Source organism: Coturnix japonica, chromosome 11 (genome assembly GCF_054131305.1).
Source record: "Coturnix japonica strain WE chromosome 11, WE-NBRP24, whole genome shotgun sequence".
Lineage (NCBI taxonomy): Eukaryota > Metazoa > Chordata > Aves > Galliformes > Phasianidae > Coturnix > Coturnix japonica.
Window position 1 is genome coordinate 10,819,820 of NC_140673.1, and position 22,246 is coordinate 10,842,065.

Genomic DNA, 22,246 nt, shown 5'->3' on the forward strand with positions numbered 1-22,246 from the left:
TTCCAAGTTACCCTAATCAGAATCTAGGAAGTTCTTTGTAGAATTCATATAAAACAATTTAACAATAATCTTACAAACAAATGAACCCAAGCTTTTCAGAGGGTCGCAATATAAACAAAGCAGAAAAATCACAAGACTCGTCTTGTGATCTGTCTTTTTTCCAATTCTGAATAGATTTATCAACCTACCCAGTCACACAAAGCCAGGAAAGCACAAGGGCGATCTATTTTACTCTCCTTATACAAATCTCCTGCACATTCTCTTCCACAAAGAAACTGAATCCTATAACGTTATACATGAACGCAATAAGTCTAACCAGGCATTCAAGCTTCAGAACTCCAGAATTCCTACTCCTATGAATAAAATGGTAACGCTGTACATTAATAAGTGACATTAATAAAACATAATATTTAAAAGTGTATGATATTGAAGGCAACAAATAAAACTACAAAGTGAAAAGTGGAGGAAGTTTAGCATAGAAAGGAGCTTTGTTTTGCTGGAGAGAGGATAGATCACTGACTGCCAGCATGAAAGAAGCGAAACCAAAAGGAAGGAAACAGCAGTCAAGCAAAGTAATTGCACTGTTCACCTTCTCACCTCTAAACTATTTGAGCAGAGTGACAGGCACACTGCCAAGTAAGATGCTCTTCCATTGTGGAAGTACCTAGGATGTACACTGAGACCTACTGTAACAGACTATCTAATACATTTACTATGCCATAAATCATGAAGTGTTAAGATGCTTGAAGGGAAGCATTCTCTCTTCTTTCTAGCCATAGCTGCTGCACTGAGATGCTCATTTGTGCAAAGGCTATGGTTGTCTTGGTGGTACATAAGCAGCCGCTCTTCAGGGATATTGCCTTACAGTTACAAACCCCCTCCATTAAGTACCATTAAAGCAATCTAAACCATCCTAGAAACAAAGCCTGCCCCACCTGGTATAAAGATTTTAAGCAAGCCAACCAGAAACACACTGTGAACCATTGCAAAAAAAATTAGGAAGCTATTCAGCAGTTTCCTTTAATAAGAGATCTCGTATTAAAATTCCTGAGTTTACCATCTTAGCCCTGCAAGTTTCAACTCTTTATGCTAAGAGTAAGACCGCTTTTAGACAACTTCTGTATTAAACCAAACAGAAATATTCAGAGAAAAGCACCTAAAGAAAACAGTGTCATCTACAATGACACTGACTGTTCCTCCACTGGAGCTTCTTGTAGAAGAATCCACAGTGAAATAAATGTATTGGTACAATTTAACAGTCAAAGCTGGAGAAAGTAATTCACGGACAGATCTAACTTCACACAACTTCTATACTCCTCATCAGGAAGTGCAGTAAAACGAAATCTACTTGTTGAATGCTTAAATCCTGAGACTAAAAGTTACCAGAAAGAAACCTGAAGAGTGAAAAACATTCAGGGAAGGTTCTCTTTCTCTCCTTTCCCCAACCCCATGCCTCTCACTCAAACAATCAGTTCTTCATATATGCTCTTACAGATTATTTTTCATTACTTAAAAAGCTAGCAAGTGCCTGATCTCACTCCTCCCCCTCCCTCCCCATCACTACCATGGTTGTCACTGAGCAGGAGTACTAAATAAATACCACTGGATTGAAACAAAAGTACACTGAGGCCAATGTATGTAACAGGATGCAACGAAATATATGACCAAATTTTCCATAGCACACACATAAAACCCTATATGATATATTCACATGCAAGTAAATAGTTACAAAAATACATATATTCTGTTAGCTTCAGGAATGGCCATAATCTGATTTTGAATATCTTTTACAATAAGGTGAATGTGAAACAACTCTTACAAGTTTCTTATGGTGCAAAATTCTCCTTAGTGTTAGAGTTGGTATTTCTCTTTCTCCAGCTACAAACAAAAATTGAGTATCCACTTGGTAGTCTCATATACTCTTGCTTTTTGTTTACATAGTGAAAATAATCATGCTGTTCCAATACAAAAATTGAACAAGATGAACTACAGTACAGAAGTCTGATAATTCACATACACTGTGTACGAATGCTTTTTCCTTTCTCCATACCAAAAAAAGAAATAGTATTAACTTCAACAAGGGCAAATACACTGAAAGGTGCAAGCTGGAGCTGTTCATCTACAGTTTAAAATGATGTTTAGCAGCACAGAAGTTTCTGAGGCCCACAAAAGAAAGCCTTTGGTATCACACCTAAGAACTTCCATTAGCAAAAAATGATTTTGTTTGAGAACCAGAAGGAAGAGACAACTGAGACAAGCAGGAAAAATTTGCCTTGGCTCTTCAAGAAAGACCACGTGCAACCACAACACAGTGTGTACAAAACCAAACACTGCAAGATATGAAGTTCAAAAAGAAATCACCACTCAAATTCAAGCTTCCACTTAAAAATGACTGAAAATTCTTAAAACAACTTGGATAGTTTACATCTTCTCAAGAAGGAAGCTAATGTTTTGCACACTTGTTGCATTTTTTTCATTACAGGTACATGCTTTAGTAACATCCATTTACAATTGCTGACAGCAACATACATGAGGAAGGGCAACCTATTTCAGTTTATGCATCGTATTTCCAGTTTTAGCAAGGGATTGGTGCTGTTTGGTTGGTTCAATTTATAAATTGCATGTGATCTTCCAAAAATAAAATACTGTTTCTCCAGTTTTCAGCTTTCTTCCTAAATGGCAGGAATAATTCCTAAGAAATAATAGCTGTGGATTCAAATAGCAGATAGTCTTGTTGAGAAATACCTGTCGGTACAGGAATAGCCTTTTTAGGTCATAGCATAGGTTTGACAAGCAATGACACAACCCTGCAACCTGAACACTCATTGGTGTCATTTCTCACCCTTACATACATATAGATATATTTAACAAACATCACAATCAGCTTACCTTCTTTGCCCTTGAATCTTTCCTGATCGTATCTGTTGTAGGCAGCTGGAATAGGCTGCTTATTTCGTAAAGTGGGATCCTAAAACAGATGAAATAAGGTTTGTAAAACACCCTAAAAAGCTATTTGTTAGTTCTTAAACTTCACTAAGTATTGCATGGAATAGCCTAAAAGGATCAACTTAGTTCACTTCAGTAAGATTTGAAATGCCTTTCAAAACTTGTGATGCATTTAAATATCCACATACAGAAACAATCTAGAAGTACATTCTGAAGGGAACTACAACAACCTTAGACAAAAGCAGACAATAAGGAAGAAACCACATCAGTTAAAACTTGTAAGCTTCATAAAATCATATTTTTTCTAATACCTCAAGTTTTTAAAGAAAGAACTGACAACTCATGGTTAAGCCTTCAGCCATACACACACAGTACGTTCCTTATCAGCTTGACTGAGCCAGTAATCTGTTACACCCTCAGAATAAAAACAAATTAGATGAAAAAAAAGCATTGTTTGCTTTTTTTCTTTTAATTTGTTACAGTAGGGTTTTCTTAGTTTGCTTTTGAAGTGCCTAAAATGTGCCAGTTTAGTACCAAATCATTCTTCTTGTGTATGACTTAGTTATGTGGTCACAACTGCTCTGCATGGCATACAAACAGTTCAATGTACAGTCTGTCAAACTCAACATGAAGCCAATGCTTAAATGCTGAAATTCACCTGGCTCCATAAATTAAGGTCTTTGACAGAAGCAAGAGTAGTAAAAATAAACCAAGTCAAACATCTTTTACAGCAGACTGAGGTTCAAGAATATGTAATGCTTAATAAAGACTAATGGTAAATATCATAATACAGAACCAACCTTGTCTAATACCTAGACAGCTTAAACAATAAAGCTGTAAGATTGTCCTTCTGATTTATTACAGGCAAAAGAAAGCTGGTTCAAGCTGTTCCCACTCATGAGTCATGTTCCAGATTCTTAAACATTTGCTACCCTATCTGTCAAAAAACCAGCAAAACATTTTGTTTTAAATGGCAGTTGTCTCATGTAATACATCTTTTCCAAATAGATGCAGAATGTCGCTAGTGTATGATACATACAGAAGCTGGCACTAACACTTCATCAGTAAGTAACAAGAACATACTGAACAAATTAAACTAATATATTCAGCTCCTTAAATACCAGTCTATGTAACTCAAGGCAAAGAATATCTACAAAGCTGTGCTGGGAAGTTATTCGTTCACTGGAATTAAACTAAAACAAACTTTGTATTTAATAATGACAAGACATTCTACTCTCCATTTGGAGTGCCAGCCCTCATAGCCATTGAAGAGCTGCTCTTACCGTAGGTGCTGTATTTGGTGCGGGTCTTTGCTCAGGTGCTCGGCCTTCTTCTCTGGCTTTTACTGATTGAAGAATTGCAAAAATATTCTTGGCAAAGTTCTGAAAGACATTATCAGATATCAGTGGATCTTAGTGATAAACCGCGTTTTAAGTAAAACCAACACAAGTAGAAAATACCATATAGTTAACCGGCATCTCATAGGAAAACAGACAGCACACAAGTTACATATACAGAAGTTTTACATTTCTTTTTGCTATAGCAGAACCCAAACATAAGCAGTTCCTGGGAAGACTTGCTACCACTGTTCCTTAAGACTTACACCCTCAAAACATGGCTGACTCTAAATGGCATCATTACCACACCAACTAAACCAAGCTGTTCACAGACTAATACTTATTTGTATTAGTACAAACTTATTTGCTCCTGCCTATCAAGCTTTGCTGAAGCAATATGAAACAAAAATTTAAAAAAATAACATTAAAGAAAAATGTTCACCTAGGATTTCCAGGACCAATCTCAGTTATGTAATATGCTAAAAAGTGCCTGTCTGCTCACTGCAGGCTCCTGCCAGGATACATCAGGCACACGCACTGTCTACTGAACTGCACTACAAGAAGACTTCTTACAGCAAAGCACACTCAGCTGTTTTCAGTGAAGAACATTTGTGAGCACTTAAAAGGCCTAAACTTGCACGCAGCTGAAGGCCAGCACCCAGCTCCTGCACCTTCCACCAGGGCGAAACACCTCAGCTGGCTGATGAGGGCCCACAGTCACAACTCCGTCATTGTGATGCAATCCTGTTCTTTTAGTAGCAACACCCATTTACAACTACACTCTATTTGATACCAAATAACTTAAGCAGATCCTTCCTTATTTAAATAGGAGAAAGGAAAAAGACAAATGACTGAATTAAGAGCAATCCATGACAGTAACTCCAGTAACATGAGGCAGTGTTTTGCCAGATAACTCCGAGTCACTGGAACACGACCATAGAAGTTACTCCAACCAGTGTTTCCACAACACATTCATCCATTTACATTAATAGACTTGTTTTATACTAATTTAAACTTTAGAAAAGCCTATGTTTGTTCTATTACCACACAACAGGTGTTTAAACTGAAAGATACATGCAGATAGAATGGCAAATTGTCTGTGATTATTACTAAAATTTACTTGTTAATAGTTCAGGATAGTATGAAGCGTTCACATGCTTAGATTCTTACACAGCATTGATGCTAATCCTGAAATGTTTTCAGTTACGACCGTAAGCATCACAAACCAAATAAAAAAATTATACAGCTAAGAGCTCTGGGGTGAATTTTATAGAAATAATTTAAAGAGTTTCTGTAAGCTCACTACCCTTGACCAGCACGTTGTCCATTCACTCAAAAGCAGAAGAGCTGTACCTGGAGATGATCAGAAACCACTTACGAAGGTAAAATCATTTCTTGCACAAAATGTTTTCACAAAGACTGAGAGAATTCACATAAGTGTATTTCAAGTTCTTTTCTACCAGAAAAACCTTGGAAATACCCTTCAAGGAGCTTCAGCCATGTGCATCTATATCAGTTATACACCAATAGTCAAGATCAGCTCTGTTATTGGGGAAACTGGAATAACTGCATGTTTTACTTGAAATTCAGAGAGTTCTCCTGAAGTCTGGGCTGACAAACTTCAATTCCCATCAGGGTGACAAACAAGAGGATATTCTCCAGCCTGCTGAAAAGACGCTGCTATTAAGCACGGAATTACAAAGTGTTCTCGCTGATGTGTTTCTCTGACAGCATCAAAATGGAGGGCCCTCGAGGACACCCATAATGTCTATTTAGACAGAGGAAAAGAAACAGTGCTTTAGCAAGCACTCAAACTAAGACCATCATCTCGCTTCGTATTGTCTTGTTTGGGGATGTGGGATTACATTATGACAAAAAATAATCAAGCAGAACATCCATTGCAGGTACTGACTGATTTGCAAAGCTCTGCAGACTGGAAAGGCCACTGAGTGCTCATTGTTTGTCCCATTAGACACCCAGAATACAAACGTGCTCCAGTTTCCACCCACATTTAGTTGAATTTCATCTCAAATGCAACATTTTTATTATCAGGAACTTCCAACGCAGGGCACAGCCCAGGAAAATGCATAAATCCATCTCTCTCTGCATTAGGCCTTAAGAAATCTGAATATGCTACAGATAGAAAGCTTAAGAAAATCCTTAGTATAAAAAGCACAATTCCATCAGTTCTTGTGTTTTTCTGCCTAGAGTGCTGTTATGCCCATGAAAGCTCTCTTTGTTAATTCCAGCCATGTCTACAGCTAATAATAATTCATCCCACTGTGGGGGGAAAAAAAAAGAAAAACAAAAAAGAGGCAGAATATTTCAGCAGCTGTAACCATCAGAATTCTGTTATTTTCTTAAATAAAGCTCTACATTAATAGCTCCAACCCTCCATCATTCCTCCTCAAACTGGTCCCATGCTCTTGGAATAGACTGGAAAGGGAAAGCAGCAGTAGCCAATAGAGAGAGCATCAGGGACAGCAGCTACTGTCAGCGGAGCAGACCATCATCACCTTACAGGAAGAGTCCTGACAAACTAATGAAGAAAACCTGTAACAATACATAAATTCTCCAGACTTTATGCCATAGATAGGCCGTTCCTTGACAACGCAGTGACAAACACACACCAAGTCAATGTGCTATCACTAGTGTTAATAGGAATTAACTTGTATAACACATTAACTGAGTAATTGTGTATTTAAGAGAAAACCTTTTGCAAGTTTAAATGTCAAGAACGCATTTTGATCCAGAGTCCTTTAGTGAAGGCATCGCTCTCCTGTGTCAAAGGAACTCCATCCTCCACGCGAACTGCTCACAAACACTGAAGCCGATTTTCACCCCTTGCTATTCCAAAACAAAAGACAGTCTCAGTGCTGCATTTTGAACTGCGTGCTCGGTTGCCTCCAATTCAAAGGTAGAATATATCCAAGATGAATATTCAGGGACAGCTGCAAGCAATCACAAGCATGCAAATACAAGTAGCCTGGTTATGTGAACCCTGGATGTTCTTTGTAGTACGCTTTTAGAGACCATGATGATTCCCATCACTTCTGACCCAACATCATTCCTAACATGGGAACTTTTTTAAAAGACCACAGCTAGAAATGTGATTTTGAATGATACAGGTGTAATGAAACAACCCCTCTTCCCATTTTCATTCTTAAATTACCGCTGAATAACAAGTAAAAGCACAAGATGCTTAATGTGCATGCAAAGGGCTCGTGGTCCTTGAACCACTTCCCATATTCTTTTGGCCTATAAGGACTGTAATGCAGTAATTCAAACAACGGAGTGACTGGTACAAGAAACACAGTTCAAACAGACCACCTGAATATAAACAGGTCTCCTCAGTTGTGCTTTCAGGACAGCAGCAATGTAAGGCACAATTGGAATGCATATAGCTAACAAAAGCAGAACATAGGGAAAAAAACATTAAGCTATCCAATGGAGGAGCATATTAAAATATATTAACATAACACTTGATTTTTGCTAACTGCTGTGGAAAAAGAAAACTGGAGTCACACACGCTCACAAGAAGCTGCTCTGGGAATCAAATAACATTTCTACAGTCAAAATGTTTCAGCACTACTACAGTCTATTGCCATGAATGGAAAACACGCAGCTATCAACCCTGCATATCTGTGGAGTGTTCTCAGTAACAAGTTGCACTTCTCACTTGGTCTGTATTGTATTTCATTCACTAGATTTTTTTTTATTTTTTACAGCAAACTTACTGTAATAAAGACCTGCAAAATAACTAAGTTGAAATAGAATGACGGCTAACTTGGAAGTATGAAAAAGCAATATCACTGTAACATCCTGAAGATAGATCAGAGCTACACCTGTTCTGAACACTTTCTTGCAGGTATCCAAGTCTATTTCCTGGGTGCACACATCATACAGAAACACAGTCTTTGCTGGACTTATTTACTGAACCACTCAAGTGCCCAAGGATGAAGCAACTTTACTGCTAACCTGAATTTCATTCAGCACACATCATTTGGTTCCTACTTTCTGACAAACCGAAGTTACCTTTTTACAAAATATGAAAACAACTGTCACGATCTAATCCATTTTTCTTTTGTACTTAAAACGTATCAGTTAGAATTAAGCAGCAATACAACAGCCTTCCCATTTAGCTAATACAAAACACAGAATAAAATAGAGATGGGCAAATTAAACCTATCCCAGCCTATTATGCTTGTGCATGGCCATTTTAAAACCATACCTCCCTTCCATTTGAATTCACTAAGAGATATGAACTCAGCACAACTTTGTTTGTTCAATTTCACCATTGAATTCAATGTAAATTTCAGGAACGTGGAACAATTCTGCCACCTAGGGCCCAAGAATTAAATTGCTTGTACAATCAAAAGTCCTTTTACAATTGGCAAAGTTTTACTTAGGCCATTTAGCTATTAAAACTAATTAGAAACACCACCCTAATCATGCTGTGAAGTTATTTTCATCTCAGTATTTGCTGACTTCATTGCTATGAAAGCTCAAAACCCATTAAAAAAGCCTTATGAAACGGACTAACCAAAGAAAGTCTCTCAGCATTTACTTCAATCGTGTCAATTACTGTTTAAAGGGTCAAGCCTATAATTAAAATACATTCCTATCTCAAAAATAGCATATGCAAATACTATCTGTGCAGGTAATATTATCCATGCAATAACAATCAGAAACATCAAGCACTGTAAAGATGAAATACATTGGGTCAAACTTATGAGTCTTGCTATTGAATTTGTGTATGCAGGAACTGAGAAAACCACAGAGGAATACTGTTCAGAGGTAGTTCAAAGTGATGCATGTTATGAGTAAGTTGGCAGTTGTGGGTTATGTCCAAGGTAAATGCTACACAGCAGCAAAAAACTAATCCTTCTGTCTAAGTCAGCTATCAACGCCCCAGCTGTTTTGCCCTGTTCTGGTCTGTATCACCACGCTCACAAACAAATTCCAAAGCAAAGATAAAAATTGAAGACTAGAGTTTAACTCAGAAAGCTCAGTTGTGTTCTTCAGAATAACGTTAGAATTCAGTCCAACATGCTCAGTATTAATGTCCTTTTTATGGCCACGCAGTACACTGGCAGCAACAGCCTTTCCTCCTATAGGTAAGTAGAGCTGACTTGAATATTATGGCAGGATTGCTATAAGCAAAGATATGTTAATTAACAAAGAAATGTTAATTGAGATGAAAGTTTAAAAGAAGCTGTTGGCTTCAACAAGTGGCTTCCTGTTATACAAAAGAAAATAAAACCATGGAAAATTTTTTGCTGTATAACCAGATCTTTCCATATAAGAAATCCATATTATAGCAGTATTAAGACAGAAAAACATTTGATTCAGCCTCACTTCCTACTTGTAATGATGAAAATATTTATATTTCAGAATTCCAAACATTCACTTTTGATTTCTTTGGTACAGTAAACATTAAGCAGGGAGAAAAATCAAATCAGTTGCTATGCAGGAAGGAAGCAACGCAAAGTGAAAAGTGAGACCTTGGCTTTCAAATTCTGACCTAGATGCAGTAATTAATATGCACAAAAAAATCTTACATGGACAAAACCCATCATTATGTGATTCAGGGCTTACTAAACTAGAGGGACTGAGTTTCAAGTAATCATGACTCTATACTAAGCTGCTATACACGTTTGCTTGGGCTGATTAAGTTATTTTTCCTGTACTTAAGACAAGCTTGCTCAAGAAAGAAAAAAAGAAACCAAAAAACAATATCTTAAACTTTTAACTGGGAAGACCTCACTGTGGTCTTCCAGGACCATATAAGTGAGTATATAAACAGGAGGGCGAACAGATGTTTACAAAGGTGGACAGTGATAGGATAGGGGAGTGCTTTTAAACTGAGATGGGAGGGTTTCGTTTGGATATTAGGAGGAAGGATATTTGGAATTTGGATATTTTGCAAAGAGGGTGGTGACACGCTGGAACAGATTGCCCAAGGAGGCTGTGGATGCCCCATCCCTGGAGGCATTCAAGGCCAGGCTGGATATGGCTCTAGGCAGCTTGATTTGGTGGCTGACAACCCTGCACACAGCAGAGGGCTTGAAACTGGATGAACACTGTGGTCCTTTTTAACCCAGGCCATTCTGTGATTTTAAGATATATGATAAAAAAAGAAATGAATATACTGTTGTTTTTTTAAATCAGTAAGGCACAGAGCAAATTATTACCAAAAGAACAATGCTTCATTTCAAAGAGTTAGAAATACACATTAGTCCATTTCTAAGATCCAAGATTTAAGATTCCTCCACAGCTAAGTCACATGCTGCTTTTATGCCAAGTATAGCAGCAAATATTTCTGAGCACTCTGGGAACTTAAAAAACAAAACCAAAAAGAAAACATAAGTACAACAATCACTAAGACAAACTCTCCCTTCCAATATACCTGTGAGTGCTCAAACACCTGCTTCAACTACTTTAGTACTCCTGCAGATAGCATCCAAGTGCCATTTATAGCAGAGATGGAATGAGAATTTTGCTTCAGAAAGGATTGCTGAAGCCTGCTTCTATAGATTACAAAAAAATCAAAGGATTATTCAGGATGGAAAGACAGAGAGAGGAAGGAATCAATTCTAGTTTAAACACTAAGATTCTTTTTAAGCATTCTGTGTTTTATTTTACAAAACAGGCATTTATCCAGATACACAGACAGAACTGAGAGCCCTGCGAGGCAATAATTCAAAACACAATACTCTATACAGTTAGTATGACAAATATTCTATGTACAGATACAAACCTTTAGCTACCAGACAAGAAGTCCAATTCAATGAACAAAGGTTCTTCCTATGAATAAGTTAGGAAAGTTCTCTATTGCTAGCATTTTCCTTTAAGATTCACAGTTGCAGCTCCATCTGATTTAATGTATATGAAAAATGACAAGCTCAACCTGCCCTCAAGTTACACCTCTAACTGTACGTAATACAGATAATACACAACTGTATTATCAATCCATTTCCTTCTAACAAAGCGTAAGCAAGCACCCTAAATTATGTGCTTTACACAAGAGATCGCCATTAAAAACAACAGCAAGACACCTATAACACCAACACCTTAACAAACTGAACATCAATTTTGACTTTATTTCTTTTTAAACCTCTTCCCCCTTTACCTTCTACTACTTCCTCCACCCCCCACCAAAAAAGGCCCAGCTGTCTCCAGCACAAAGATGGCAATTCCCTTGCTCCAGTTTCCACATTTATGAAGATCAACAATCAGAACCGGACTGTGCAAGGAGTAAGGGCAACTGTGGCAGCTAAAGAAACCATAAGGGAGAGAAGTCCTCAGTTGGTGAAACAGTCAGTCAGCTCCACAAAATAGATTGTTGCATACCTTTACTTAAACTTGCAACTATGTTGCTCTACATAAAGTATCCTCTTGAGCTACTGCAATAGGAAGTAAAACCTTATGCTAAACAGATTCAATTTGGCTCTGAAAAGCAGTTACATAAAAATGTGATATTATTCATAAAATCGGGAAGACTTCCCTATAGACTTGGGAAAGGCCAACAGAAGTTTAAGGCAGACAGCACAGGATGAGTCACCCACCCAAGATAAAATCAACCACTATTCCCAGAGGAGGGTAGAATGGCATAACGATCAGCTTGGAAAGTATTGAACAACACTTCAATCAAAAGCTCTAAGCCAAACTTTATGAAAAGCAAGCAAATGCAAATTTTGGAAGTTTCACAGACAAAAAGGATGTGTGAGGTGGAACATACAACTTTAAAAGCAATATACTGAATTTGGGAGGTTGCTAGAGATGGTCATGAAACAACGCAACAGCCGAGTACAATATTAAGGTAAGATAATGGGCTGCACAGATACAGGACTTGAGTTATGCATTATAAAAAACTTCACGTGTGAATGTCAACTGATAAATGACAGCCAACAAATGACAACGTGTGTGAAATTATTAAAGCACTAAGGCTATACTGCCAGTATCAATTCAACGGCAACAACACTCAGGAGGCTTCCATAGAAAAGAATCGTGAGACTATGAAGTGTTGAGAAGAAATACAGAGATTTACTCTTTAGCTGCCATAAGTAATTGTGTGTCAGAGCAACTGGTCATAGAAGACACCAAAGGAAAAACTCCCTTTATTTAGCCCACGGTCCCTACACCAATATGTACCTTCTGAAGAATACTCCATAAGAGGAGCACCAGAACACTCAAATTCAATGCTCTTGGAGAAGAAAAATAAAAAAAAATAAAAAAAAAAAATTAAAATCACTACTGAATCTCAGCAAGGGGAGCAACATAATAGAGATGCTATTGAAAACATAATTAGACGCAGATCTAATAGCACAGAATGCAAGCGTCAAGACAGTTTTTAGAGACATACATAGAACACTGAGGAACACCTTGCTGAAGGAATGACTGCTTCCTCTAAAGACAGCAAAAAAACAGAAGAAACCTGCCCAAAACCTTCCAGGCACAAAAGACTTTGTGCTGCGCTGTAATATGTCCAGCGCTTTCCTTTTCCATCTTAAGCCATCTCTACATGAGTGTGTACTACAAAGGACAAAAGAAGTTCACATATGTTCTTCTCTGTGGGAAAGACAGTTTGAGATCTGTTTCAAGCTTTTTAAAAGAAGCAATGAAACTGACCTTTAGGGAGTGCTGCTAACTCATTACCTTTACTTCAACAGTGCTAAAAGAGTTCAGATATTAAACACTACATGGCAAACTACTAATCAAGTCAGCTTCATTTTAACATGTATTCTAGGAAGATTCAAGAGACTGCAGATAAATCTGTATCAAGCAGATATTGATATTATTCTCTATCTCTTTGATAGAGAAAAGTCAAGGGAGGGTTGCGGATAGGTTTCCCTGATCAAAAGTATTTTTAAAATGAACAGGCAAGTAGCCAAGGAATGACATGCCTGAGAGAAACTATTTGAGTTCCTTAACTTCTCAGAAGTTCTTCACAAAGATACTTTATAAAGAAAGAATGAAAGTAAGGGGGGGGGGGGGAACGAAGTAAAAACCCTCTTAATCTACAAACGAAACCCCCCAAGCCATTCCAGAATAAAACCTCTGTCCCGTGTAACAAGTGATGTTTCCCCACCTATTCACTCTGACTGTTTCTTGTACAGAAATACAAACATCTGCTGTTTTGTTTTTATTTCCAAGCTATCAACACTCCTGAAATTCTGGCCAAACAAAAAAGAAGACTTGCTGTTATGCCCCACTGTTTTGCCCAGACTATTCCATGCTGGAAGTCCATGCTGGAGTCCCAAAATCAACTTCATCTCTTTCTGTCCCTTTCTCTATTCTAGCTATTGCCTAAATTCATCCACCTCACTATTGTAACACGGATACTAGGATAAAGCATCTAAGCCTTCACCTATGATCTTTGCAAGACTCCTTTGGAAGGCAGGTAAAGCTTAAAACGCCACTACACAAACAAAAGTTATCCAGGTTCCTTCAAAACCCACATTTCTAATGATTATAATGTTTACGATTTTTATAAATTTACCACTTACTGTGATTGTAATATTATAGTGTAATATCTCAATGACTTACTGTGATAGCTGTTCAGCAGTGAGATTCCTACCAATCTCACAAACAAAGCAGCACTCACACTGCATGCAGCATACAGGAATGTATCAGGTACCTTGAGATTACCTCACAACTCATAAGTTTATTCCACCTCTAAAGCCGTGAGACTACACTGTCTAAATGACTGCTACATTAAAAAAAAAATATTGAAAATATGACAAGGAAAAACTAGCAACTTTATCTTAGGAAAGCAAGGATACAAAGCAGAAAGGCAAAGGACCATTACCTGCCTAAACCAGATACTTGCAACTTGACACACTACCTCATCAAGAAGTTTGGTTTCTTAAGTGCCTGCAATAATGAAAGCTCACCCTGTTTGGACAGTAAGGCCATCAGCTGGGCTTGCAACCATGAACGGCACATAACCAAGTGTAGATGAAGATCTCAATTAAAGGAGCTTGAAGGAACATAAGCACACAGAAAAGCCTTATCACACTATCACTTTCTGGCTTTGTTCACTTTATCATTTTCACTCCTTAGATCTCCAGCTCTCACAGCTATATGTACATTGCTGCTTCTCCCAGTAACACTCCAATTTCCCCTGTTTTACACCTGCAGGTACTTTCCCACAGACTTCTCAATTATAAGACTCGAAATAGCTTTGTTTGAAAAGGAATTAAGTCATTACTTGGTGTCTTTTTCATTTTCTTTTGAGGTATCTATTAGGCTTACTGTAATGAGTAAAAGAAAGAAACCTTTTTGTAACTGTGCCAACAGCCCTCTAACTTGCCTTTACCCGGAGCACTAAGCATAATCATCCCAGTCTTCTATAGTTAACAGACCAGAGATACAGAAAGAGAAAATGCAATTTGTCATTTGGATCATACAAATAGTTTGGTATCTACATCATTACCTTGCCTGTGCTTTGTAAGATTGTAGTTCTTGTCCTCCATACTCTCTCCCTGCTGACAATATCTCTGGTTACATCCACTTCAGCATCAACAAAACTTCTCTGTTTAAGAGCAGTTATGTCATCATCCAGATCTGTTTTGATAGTGGATCTTTTCTTTGCCATGATTTTTGCTTTGATAGCAGCAATTTTTTCCACTGACATGGCTTCAGACAAGGACCTAAATGAGCAAAAATAGCAGAAGAGACTGAGTAACGGCACAAACAATTCTTCTGAATGAATTTGTGAAAGAGTAATTTCCTGCTGCTTTAAGTTTATATGGCCATAAGAAGTCACCTCACATATACTTAAAGATTATAAAGACCTGCAGTAACATTTCAGGCATTAGAATCATTTTTCTTCTGACAAAAAGATTCCATCCAAGTACTAGCACAAAAAAAAAGCCATCATAATATCTTAACTGTTGCACACAGAAATAACAACTGCGAATGTGAAGCATCAGGACTAATATTTCCATTTATAACATCGCCTGAATTTCAACTCCCAACTTCTTACAGCGAGTTATACTTTGGTGTGTAGTCAGTCAGTCCCTGGCTGCTCTGGGACTTACAAAGCATTACACCAAATTCTGGCTGAAGCTCTGCTAAGGGAACTTGAGCACTCAGATGTTTGGTGTTACCCTTACATAGGGCAGAGGCCAAACAAACAACAGATAGTAGTAACTCTGTCCACACTAAACTCTAAGTGAGGAAGCTCAGCTCAATCCAGTATTTTTATCTGTTTGTTTTTAATTGTGAACATGGTAGGATTTGGTTGTCAAACAGTGAAACCTACTGTTTTCCAGGTAAATGTAGAATAAAAGGCACTGAATTACACAATATGAACCACATAGATCGGATTCAGTTGTGCATGGTGGGGGTTTTATTTGAGATCACATTGCTTTACAACCAGTATTTATTGTATTAAGTTTTCTACCTCCTTATGTGACTACTGGACAAGGAACTTTTCTGTATTGCTGAAACAGTGACAAGCACACAGTTCAAGCTAATGGCCTGTGAACGTCACTTGCACTTTTAAAAGGGAAATTCTTTGCATTCAATATTAAGCCTGTGTAAATATAGAGCACAAGTAACTATGAATGATATTCAGTAATCCTCAGTGCAGCATTGTTCCATATTCTAAATCAAAGATGCGACACATTCCAGCTAATATCCACATTATCACCTGACATAACACACACTTTTTGATTCTTAGGCTCTCTTCTTTGGCCAGGTACAACAGTAAAATGTTTTGTTCCCTCCTCCTCCCTCCCTGCACAGTTACCTTTTATGAATACCTATAGAAGACACAAGGATTACAAAGTTGCTGTTCTTAAGAGCGATTATACCTCACTTGGCTACATTAGTTGCAGCAAGTCTAACTGGTAAATTTAATCCTGGCAAAGGATAAACAGATATTCACAGTTTTGTTTATGCTCTTGAAATTTCTCAAGAAGGCAGTTGGTCTATCAAGTGAAACTAGTGATTTGCAAACTCCAACACAAAGTACAATGGTAATGCACATTCATGTGCTCCCTACAAGTAAGGTGTGACTCACATTTTGCATTCTGAAAGCTGACAAACACACAAAAAATAGAACAACTACACTTATATCAAACCTTCACAATTTAGATACTTGAAAATGAGCTACGAGAGCCTTGTATCCCTAAGTCTTACTACCTACTAAGCCCCAAAACTTTTGCATTAACAAGGTCTTGCAACAAATCCATTTTCTCTCTGCTTGGCTTGGGAAATATGTGATATAAGCCACCAAAACAACTGCCATTCTCTACAAAATTCTGGATAGATACAGCTGGGAAAAAAAAAAAAGGCAACAGGCAAATGTTTAATCATTTGAGTACTGACTGCTGCTTATGGCAGTGACAGTACTTTGTCCTCTGGCAGCCTACCGTCTCTTCCGTAGGAATAAGCTCACCTCTGCAGGGAGCCAGAGGCCTTGTTAATCTGGGACACAGTCCTGTAATGTTTCCCTTCTTGGCACTAGATTCTCTTTTTTATTATTTGAAATACAGAGAGTTCTTAAGACTTCCTTTGCAGTTCTCCTCATTGTTTTGGACTCCTTAATAAATACCATCACAGAAGAAAGCGTAACTGGTGTGGTTAGAGAGGGAGAGGGGGACAGGTAACAGGAGGCAACTGTTCTGAATACAAACCAAGGTATCTCATATACCATGACATCTGTACTTCCACTCAAGAACAGGAGTATTACTACCAGGCATGAAGTTCTGCCCCCTCAAGATATAATCCTTGATTACAGCATCTAAAAGGAATGGGTGCAGGATACCCAGAGTAGCTGGACAAAATAAAGACCATATGACTAAAGTAACACACTTGTTAGCAGCCTTTTATTTAAGCATTATCCACAGGAAATTCAAGTATTCCTACCTGATCTGCTCTGTTTGCACAATCCCTTCTTTATGTCCTTCCAAGCGAGCTGCCAGCCGCTCTTTGTCAAGGCGCACACACTCTTCATCCTGGCAGTAACAGTAACAATTAGTTTCTGTGTATTCTCTTCAGCAAAACAAACATAGAATTAAAGCTATACAGGATAATTTAAAAGATTTGTAAGGTCTATCTTTATTCCCAAGCATAATTTTAGTATTCGTTTTACAATATATCACCTCAGAGCAATCATGTGCTCGTGTGCCATTAAAAATGCCCCAAGTTCTTACCAATTTTCACACAGACACAGATAAGCACACAATTCTTTCCAATAATTCTTAATCTAAGAAGAAACCTAAAGCCTTAACACTCAGGAAGTACGGACAGCCAGAAATAGATTAACTCAGAATTAGAATAAATCAGAGAGGTAACAACTGGATGAACATATTTAACAAAATAATTGATAAAAACAAATCAGTCTTTAAAGTCAGGCACAATTAAGTACTAGACACATTGCTCTTGTGAAAATGTCATTAAATACTAAAGACAAAGCTTCAGAAAATAGTAAATCACAGGGAAAACAGTTATATCTGCTATGAAGAAACTATAACTGCAGATAAACAAGTAAACAGTGATAAGAATGGCTTTTAACACCACGTCACAAATGGCAAATACCAGTAATTACTCATTAAATAGCACACAGATTCCAATCACAGTGCTCCTAGCAAGCAGATCATAATGCAACTAGTATTTATAGGCAAAAGGTCAAGTTTTACCCTTATACACTACAACTTATAACTAGTAACTAAAATTCCACATCTAACCCAGAGGCTGAAACTTAAGTTCTAACTCCTTCCAGTTCCTGTATGTGCTAACAGAAGTAACACATGCACCCCGAGGACAGGCAGCCCAGCTGAACTGCTAAAATTATTATCATTTACACTCCTTTCCCCCAGATTTGTTTTGGAAACAGCTAATCTCATTACCTCTATTCTTGGCTTCTTTGCTTCTGCTAATATTTCATCTGCTGCTCTTTTAACTATAAGAAAAAAACAGGATATTAGAAATACAGTGTTGTAAAGGATGTTTGTAAAATGAGCACTGAGGTTCCTCATTGGTTACACTGTACCTTGAGTGGACCGTTGAAGACCAATTTCAAGTGGAGCACTTCTGTCTATACTTGATGACGTTGCTGAAATCAAAAAACATTTCATTAAAGTACGAAAGATTTGCTAAAGCATTTCAGCATAAAAGGATGAAGGACAGCAGATAAACCTCAACAATGGAAATTTTAACTGGTCAATTTGGTCAAACACTGGAACCAGAGATGTTCAGAACCTGATTCCACATGAAGAGAAGATCAGATTATTCAGGGTCATTTGGCTCTTCTTCAAAAAGGAGACTGAACCACATGACTCTCATAGTCCCTTCCGACATAAAATTATCAGCAATTCTATGACATGTATATATGGCACCAACAATTGCAGAAGAAGTTACTGTATAACCTGCAATTAAGAACTACTGGTTCATCTAATTTATTTACTTTTTTATGACAGACATCCTAGGGGCCCTTCAAAAACATTAAAAAAAAAAGCTTACTGCTCTTATTACAGAAATTATCTCATTGCAACAAGCAGAAGATCATCTATGGAACAGAGTGACTTGAAAAAAAACTAGGTTATATTTATCTTCCTCTAGTCACAGAGAAACCTCTTCTCTCTGTTTACTGGTAGCTGAAATTTCAACATGATTAAATAACAGAGCAATCTTCCAGACTGAAAAAGCAGCGATTTGATACATTCTATTATGCTCAAGTTTTTATCCCACACGCTTATTGCATTGAAATCAATGTGAAACTACTGAAAGTTTCCCACAGTCTAGAGAGGAAAAAAATACAAACACTGAGCAATCTTAACACAACTATCAGCCAAAGGATAAGAAAACTATGAGAAGTAACTCAGTCTAAACACGATTATAGTAATGCAGCTCCCATCTATGCATTATAAAAATAGTTAAGTTCAGAACAAAATGGGGGAGAAAAAAAAAGCTCATTTTGTTAGTAAAGTCCAAACACACTCAGTTAATTTACAAACTGCCCGTGATTTATCCAATAAATATGTGTTTAATAGAACTCACTCACATGTTTCCCCATTTAGGTATGCAAGCAAGTCTTTCCTATCAGGTCTTCTTACCACAGGAATGTTTTCAGTCTGAAAGGAAAGCAGACTCAACATTAGACAGTTGTTTCCTCACAGAGACTCTTGATGAAGATTTCTCCCTTTTACTGAACATCACTCATTCACACAAAGACAGGAACATGTAACCTGCATCACAAGAAAGCATAACTATCAAGAGGAAAAATACAATTACTATCTAGAGGGGCATCCAGCTACACTAAATCAGTCATTCGCTACAAAATAAGAACAGTCTTATTCTTACTTCATTTTGAAGTTGGAAATAAACAGTATTTCTTAAATACACACACGCTTCATTGCATGGCCTTTTCCCCTTTCCCAGAGAAATTCAGACAGTTAAACACTACAGTCATTCTCTGAATGATGACTGTGCAAACATCACTTCAGACAAACATGACAAAATGAAGTTCTGTATCATCTACTTACTGCAGCACGACGGACATAAACAGGATGTGAAAGGTGCACATTATTGAGGAGGAACAAGATAGAATCCAAAGTGTAGTATTCCCTGGGCTGACCTTCCTTTCCGGTCCTGTAAAGTCAACAAACAAAGACTTTTAACATTTAACCTCCCCAAAAAGTTTCTCTCCATTCCAGGTAGCAGTATTACTGGTTGCTTTTTGAACTGCCATCAGGCTATTTCCTGATCATGTTAACAAACCTCAGTAACAGATATGTGTTGTCAAAGCCTACTTAATGAATGCATTACAAAAACTATTTAAAATAAGAGCCAAATAGGTTGTACAGCATACAGGCAAAGCTTAGAAAACAATAAGAACATACTCCCTTTTGTCTGAAACACATTTACTCCTGTGATTATCAAAGGAACATTCCACTTTATGTGGGATATACGCAGAAGAATGCATTTGAACTGCAAAGGAACAGAGCAACATTGCATACTCTTCACATAGCACAGAGCTGGAAGGTTGACAACATGTACCTAACCTGTGAAAACAAACTGACCTTTCCTAACAGAGAGAAAAATAATCCAAAATAATGGGAGAATTAGTAAGTTCTTTTCTAAGAGAGTGGTTAGGCCCTGGAACAGGCTGCCCAGGGAGGTCGTGGATGCCCCGTCCTTGGAGGTGTTCAAGGCCAGGTTGGACGGGGCCCTGGGCAACCTGATCTAGTAAAGGTGTATGTTTGGTGGCCCTGCCAGGCAGGGGGTTGGAACTACATGATCCTTGAGGTCCCTTCCAACCCGGGTCATTCTGTGATTCTGTGTGATTCTGCGATTCTGTAATTAGTAGAATAAAGGATCTTTTAATCACTGTTGCTTCCAAAAACGTAGTCTGCATCTGTGCATGGCAGAGGGAAGGGTTGTATTTTGCTGCAAGCACAGGGAAAGGAATGAGACTCAGAACCATTCAACTGCTAGAAAACCAAAAGCTGGCTGAACACCTACAGCCCACAAAACTGGGTTACTCAGCAAGGAACTGTTTGGCTGTTATTGTTTCACTGTTATCTTTGATCAGGCAGCACATGAACTGAATCAGAGCACTGCTAGAAGTGAAAGCTTCCTCCACACAGACTTGGCTCTGAAGTGCAGTCTGTGTCATGTGCCACAGTTGTCGCTTGAATTGAAAATGAACATTTCAGGTTCTCTCTTTTCAGAGTAAGTTATTATTCCTCTGAAGTGCATCACAGCCTCTGAACACCATACAGGAAGTCCAGCTGTTCACCTATTCAAGTTGTTATTTGCACTGTTTGGCAATGAGTGGCATTATTTAGAAGATAAATACTGAGCAGTTATCTATTAATTTAAGAAGCCAGTAGGACAAAGCCAAAGGCATTGCCCGAGCTATGCAGTGCACAGCCAGTAGTACTCTACCAACTGCAAGAAAACCTCAGGATCATCATGGCTGTTAGGGGTGTCCTGTTAGGAGGGCAGTTTTAAAGGCAAAGCATCAGGTGGACAAGCAGGCATACAGCAAGGAGTTACAGAAGCCAGAACTGGCATTTTAGCATCATAGTGCAATCCCTTCAGATTTCCTACATGGAGAACCTGCGCAATAAACAGAGAGCTAAAAGCTCACTGATCTCTGAATGTAGCTTACTTCACTTGATTACTAACATCAAAGTAGATAAAGAAATTAATAATTCTTTCAACCCTTATGACTAATGATATCAATTATTTAAGAAATAAAAATCATCAAGTTGCAAACCTTGCCAGTCCAGCACTACTGTTTTTATTTGTTTGGGTTTTTTTTAATATGCAAGTCTCAATCTCTTAGTAGCTATTAAACTCCAGCTTAAAAACTGAAGTGTTTACACAACACAAAAGAGAACGTTTCACCCGGTTGGTTTTAACAGCACAAATGTATTTCCAGTTCATGCATTCACACTGAACCTCTGGGTAACAGGGTAACTCATCTTTTAACTGCTCTGTTTCTTCTGGTGTGCTTGAAAGCATGAATTTTCCTGAGGGCCTGTGTCCCATCTGTGACAGAAAGCGATAATCCTCAGAACCACAAGACTAGACATGCAGGGTACCATCCAAACTATAATAGACACAACCAGCAGCTCAATCACTGTTTAAAAACTTCTCAGCTGTGCCTATAATCCCTCTGATGAGTAAAGGAGGCAGCTAAGGTGCTCTGTTAGATGGATTTCTGCTTTTGGATTCAGAACTAATTCTACATTTACTCTTCCTCAGCCAGAGATCAAGCATTACATCAAAACACACAAAACACTATCTCCAGCCACACATCTTCAGAAGTATTCTATTATGTTCTGTGGATTCAATCTGGGAACTAACCTGGATTTAATGAACATCCATGTCTTTCAGGTTGCTTTTCAAGCAGCTCCACTCCTCAGAATAACGCACTGCTGGCAGCCCCTGGTGCCAGTGGGGAGAGTGGGGCAGCTCAGCACACCCAGCAGCACCGCTGG

At 38.0% G+C, this 22,246-nt stretch overlaps 1 protein-coding gene across 1 annotated transcript in view; it reads right to left on the minus strand.

The window, feature by feature from the left end:
• Window positions 1–22,246, minus strand: part of CDC73 (cell division cycle 73) — a 96,301-nt gene that overhangs the window by 72,267 nt on the left and 1,788 nt on the right. The window contains exons 2-9 of the mRNA XM_015869437.3: window positions 19,781–19,886; window positions 19,300–19,369; window positions 18,289–18,351; window positions 18,146–18,198; window positions 17,163–17,251; window positions 14,722–14,938; window positions 4,230–4,328; window positions 2,890–2,968 (exon numbers count right to left, since the gene is read on the minus strand). Of these exons, the coding sequence (XP_015724923.1) occupies window positions 2,890–2,968; window positions 4,230–4,328; window positions 14,722–14,938; window positions 17,163–17,251; window positions 18,146–18,198; window positions 18,289–18,351; window positions 19,300–19,369; window positions 19,781–19,886 (776 nt within the window). The remainder of the gene's footprint in view (window positions 1–2,889; window positions 2,969–4,229; window positions 4,329–14,721; window positions 14,939–17,162; window positions 17,252–18,145; window positions 18,199–18,288; window positions 18,352–19,299; window positions 19,370–19,780; window positions 19,887–22,246) is intronic.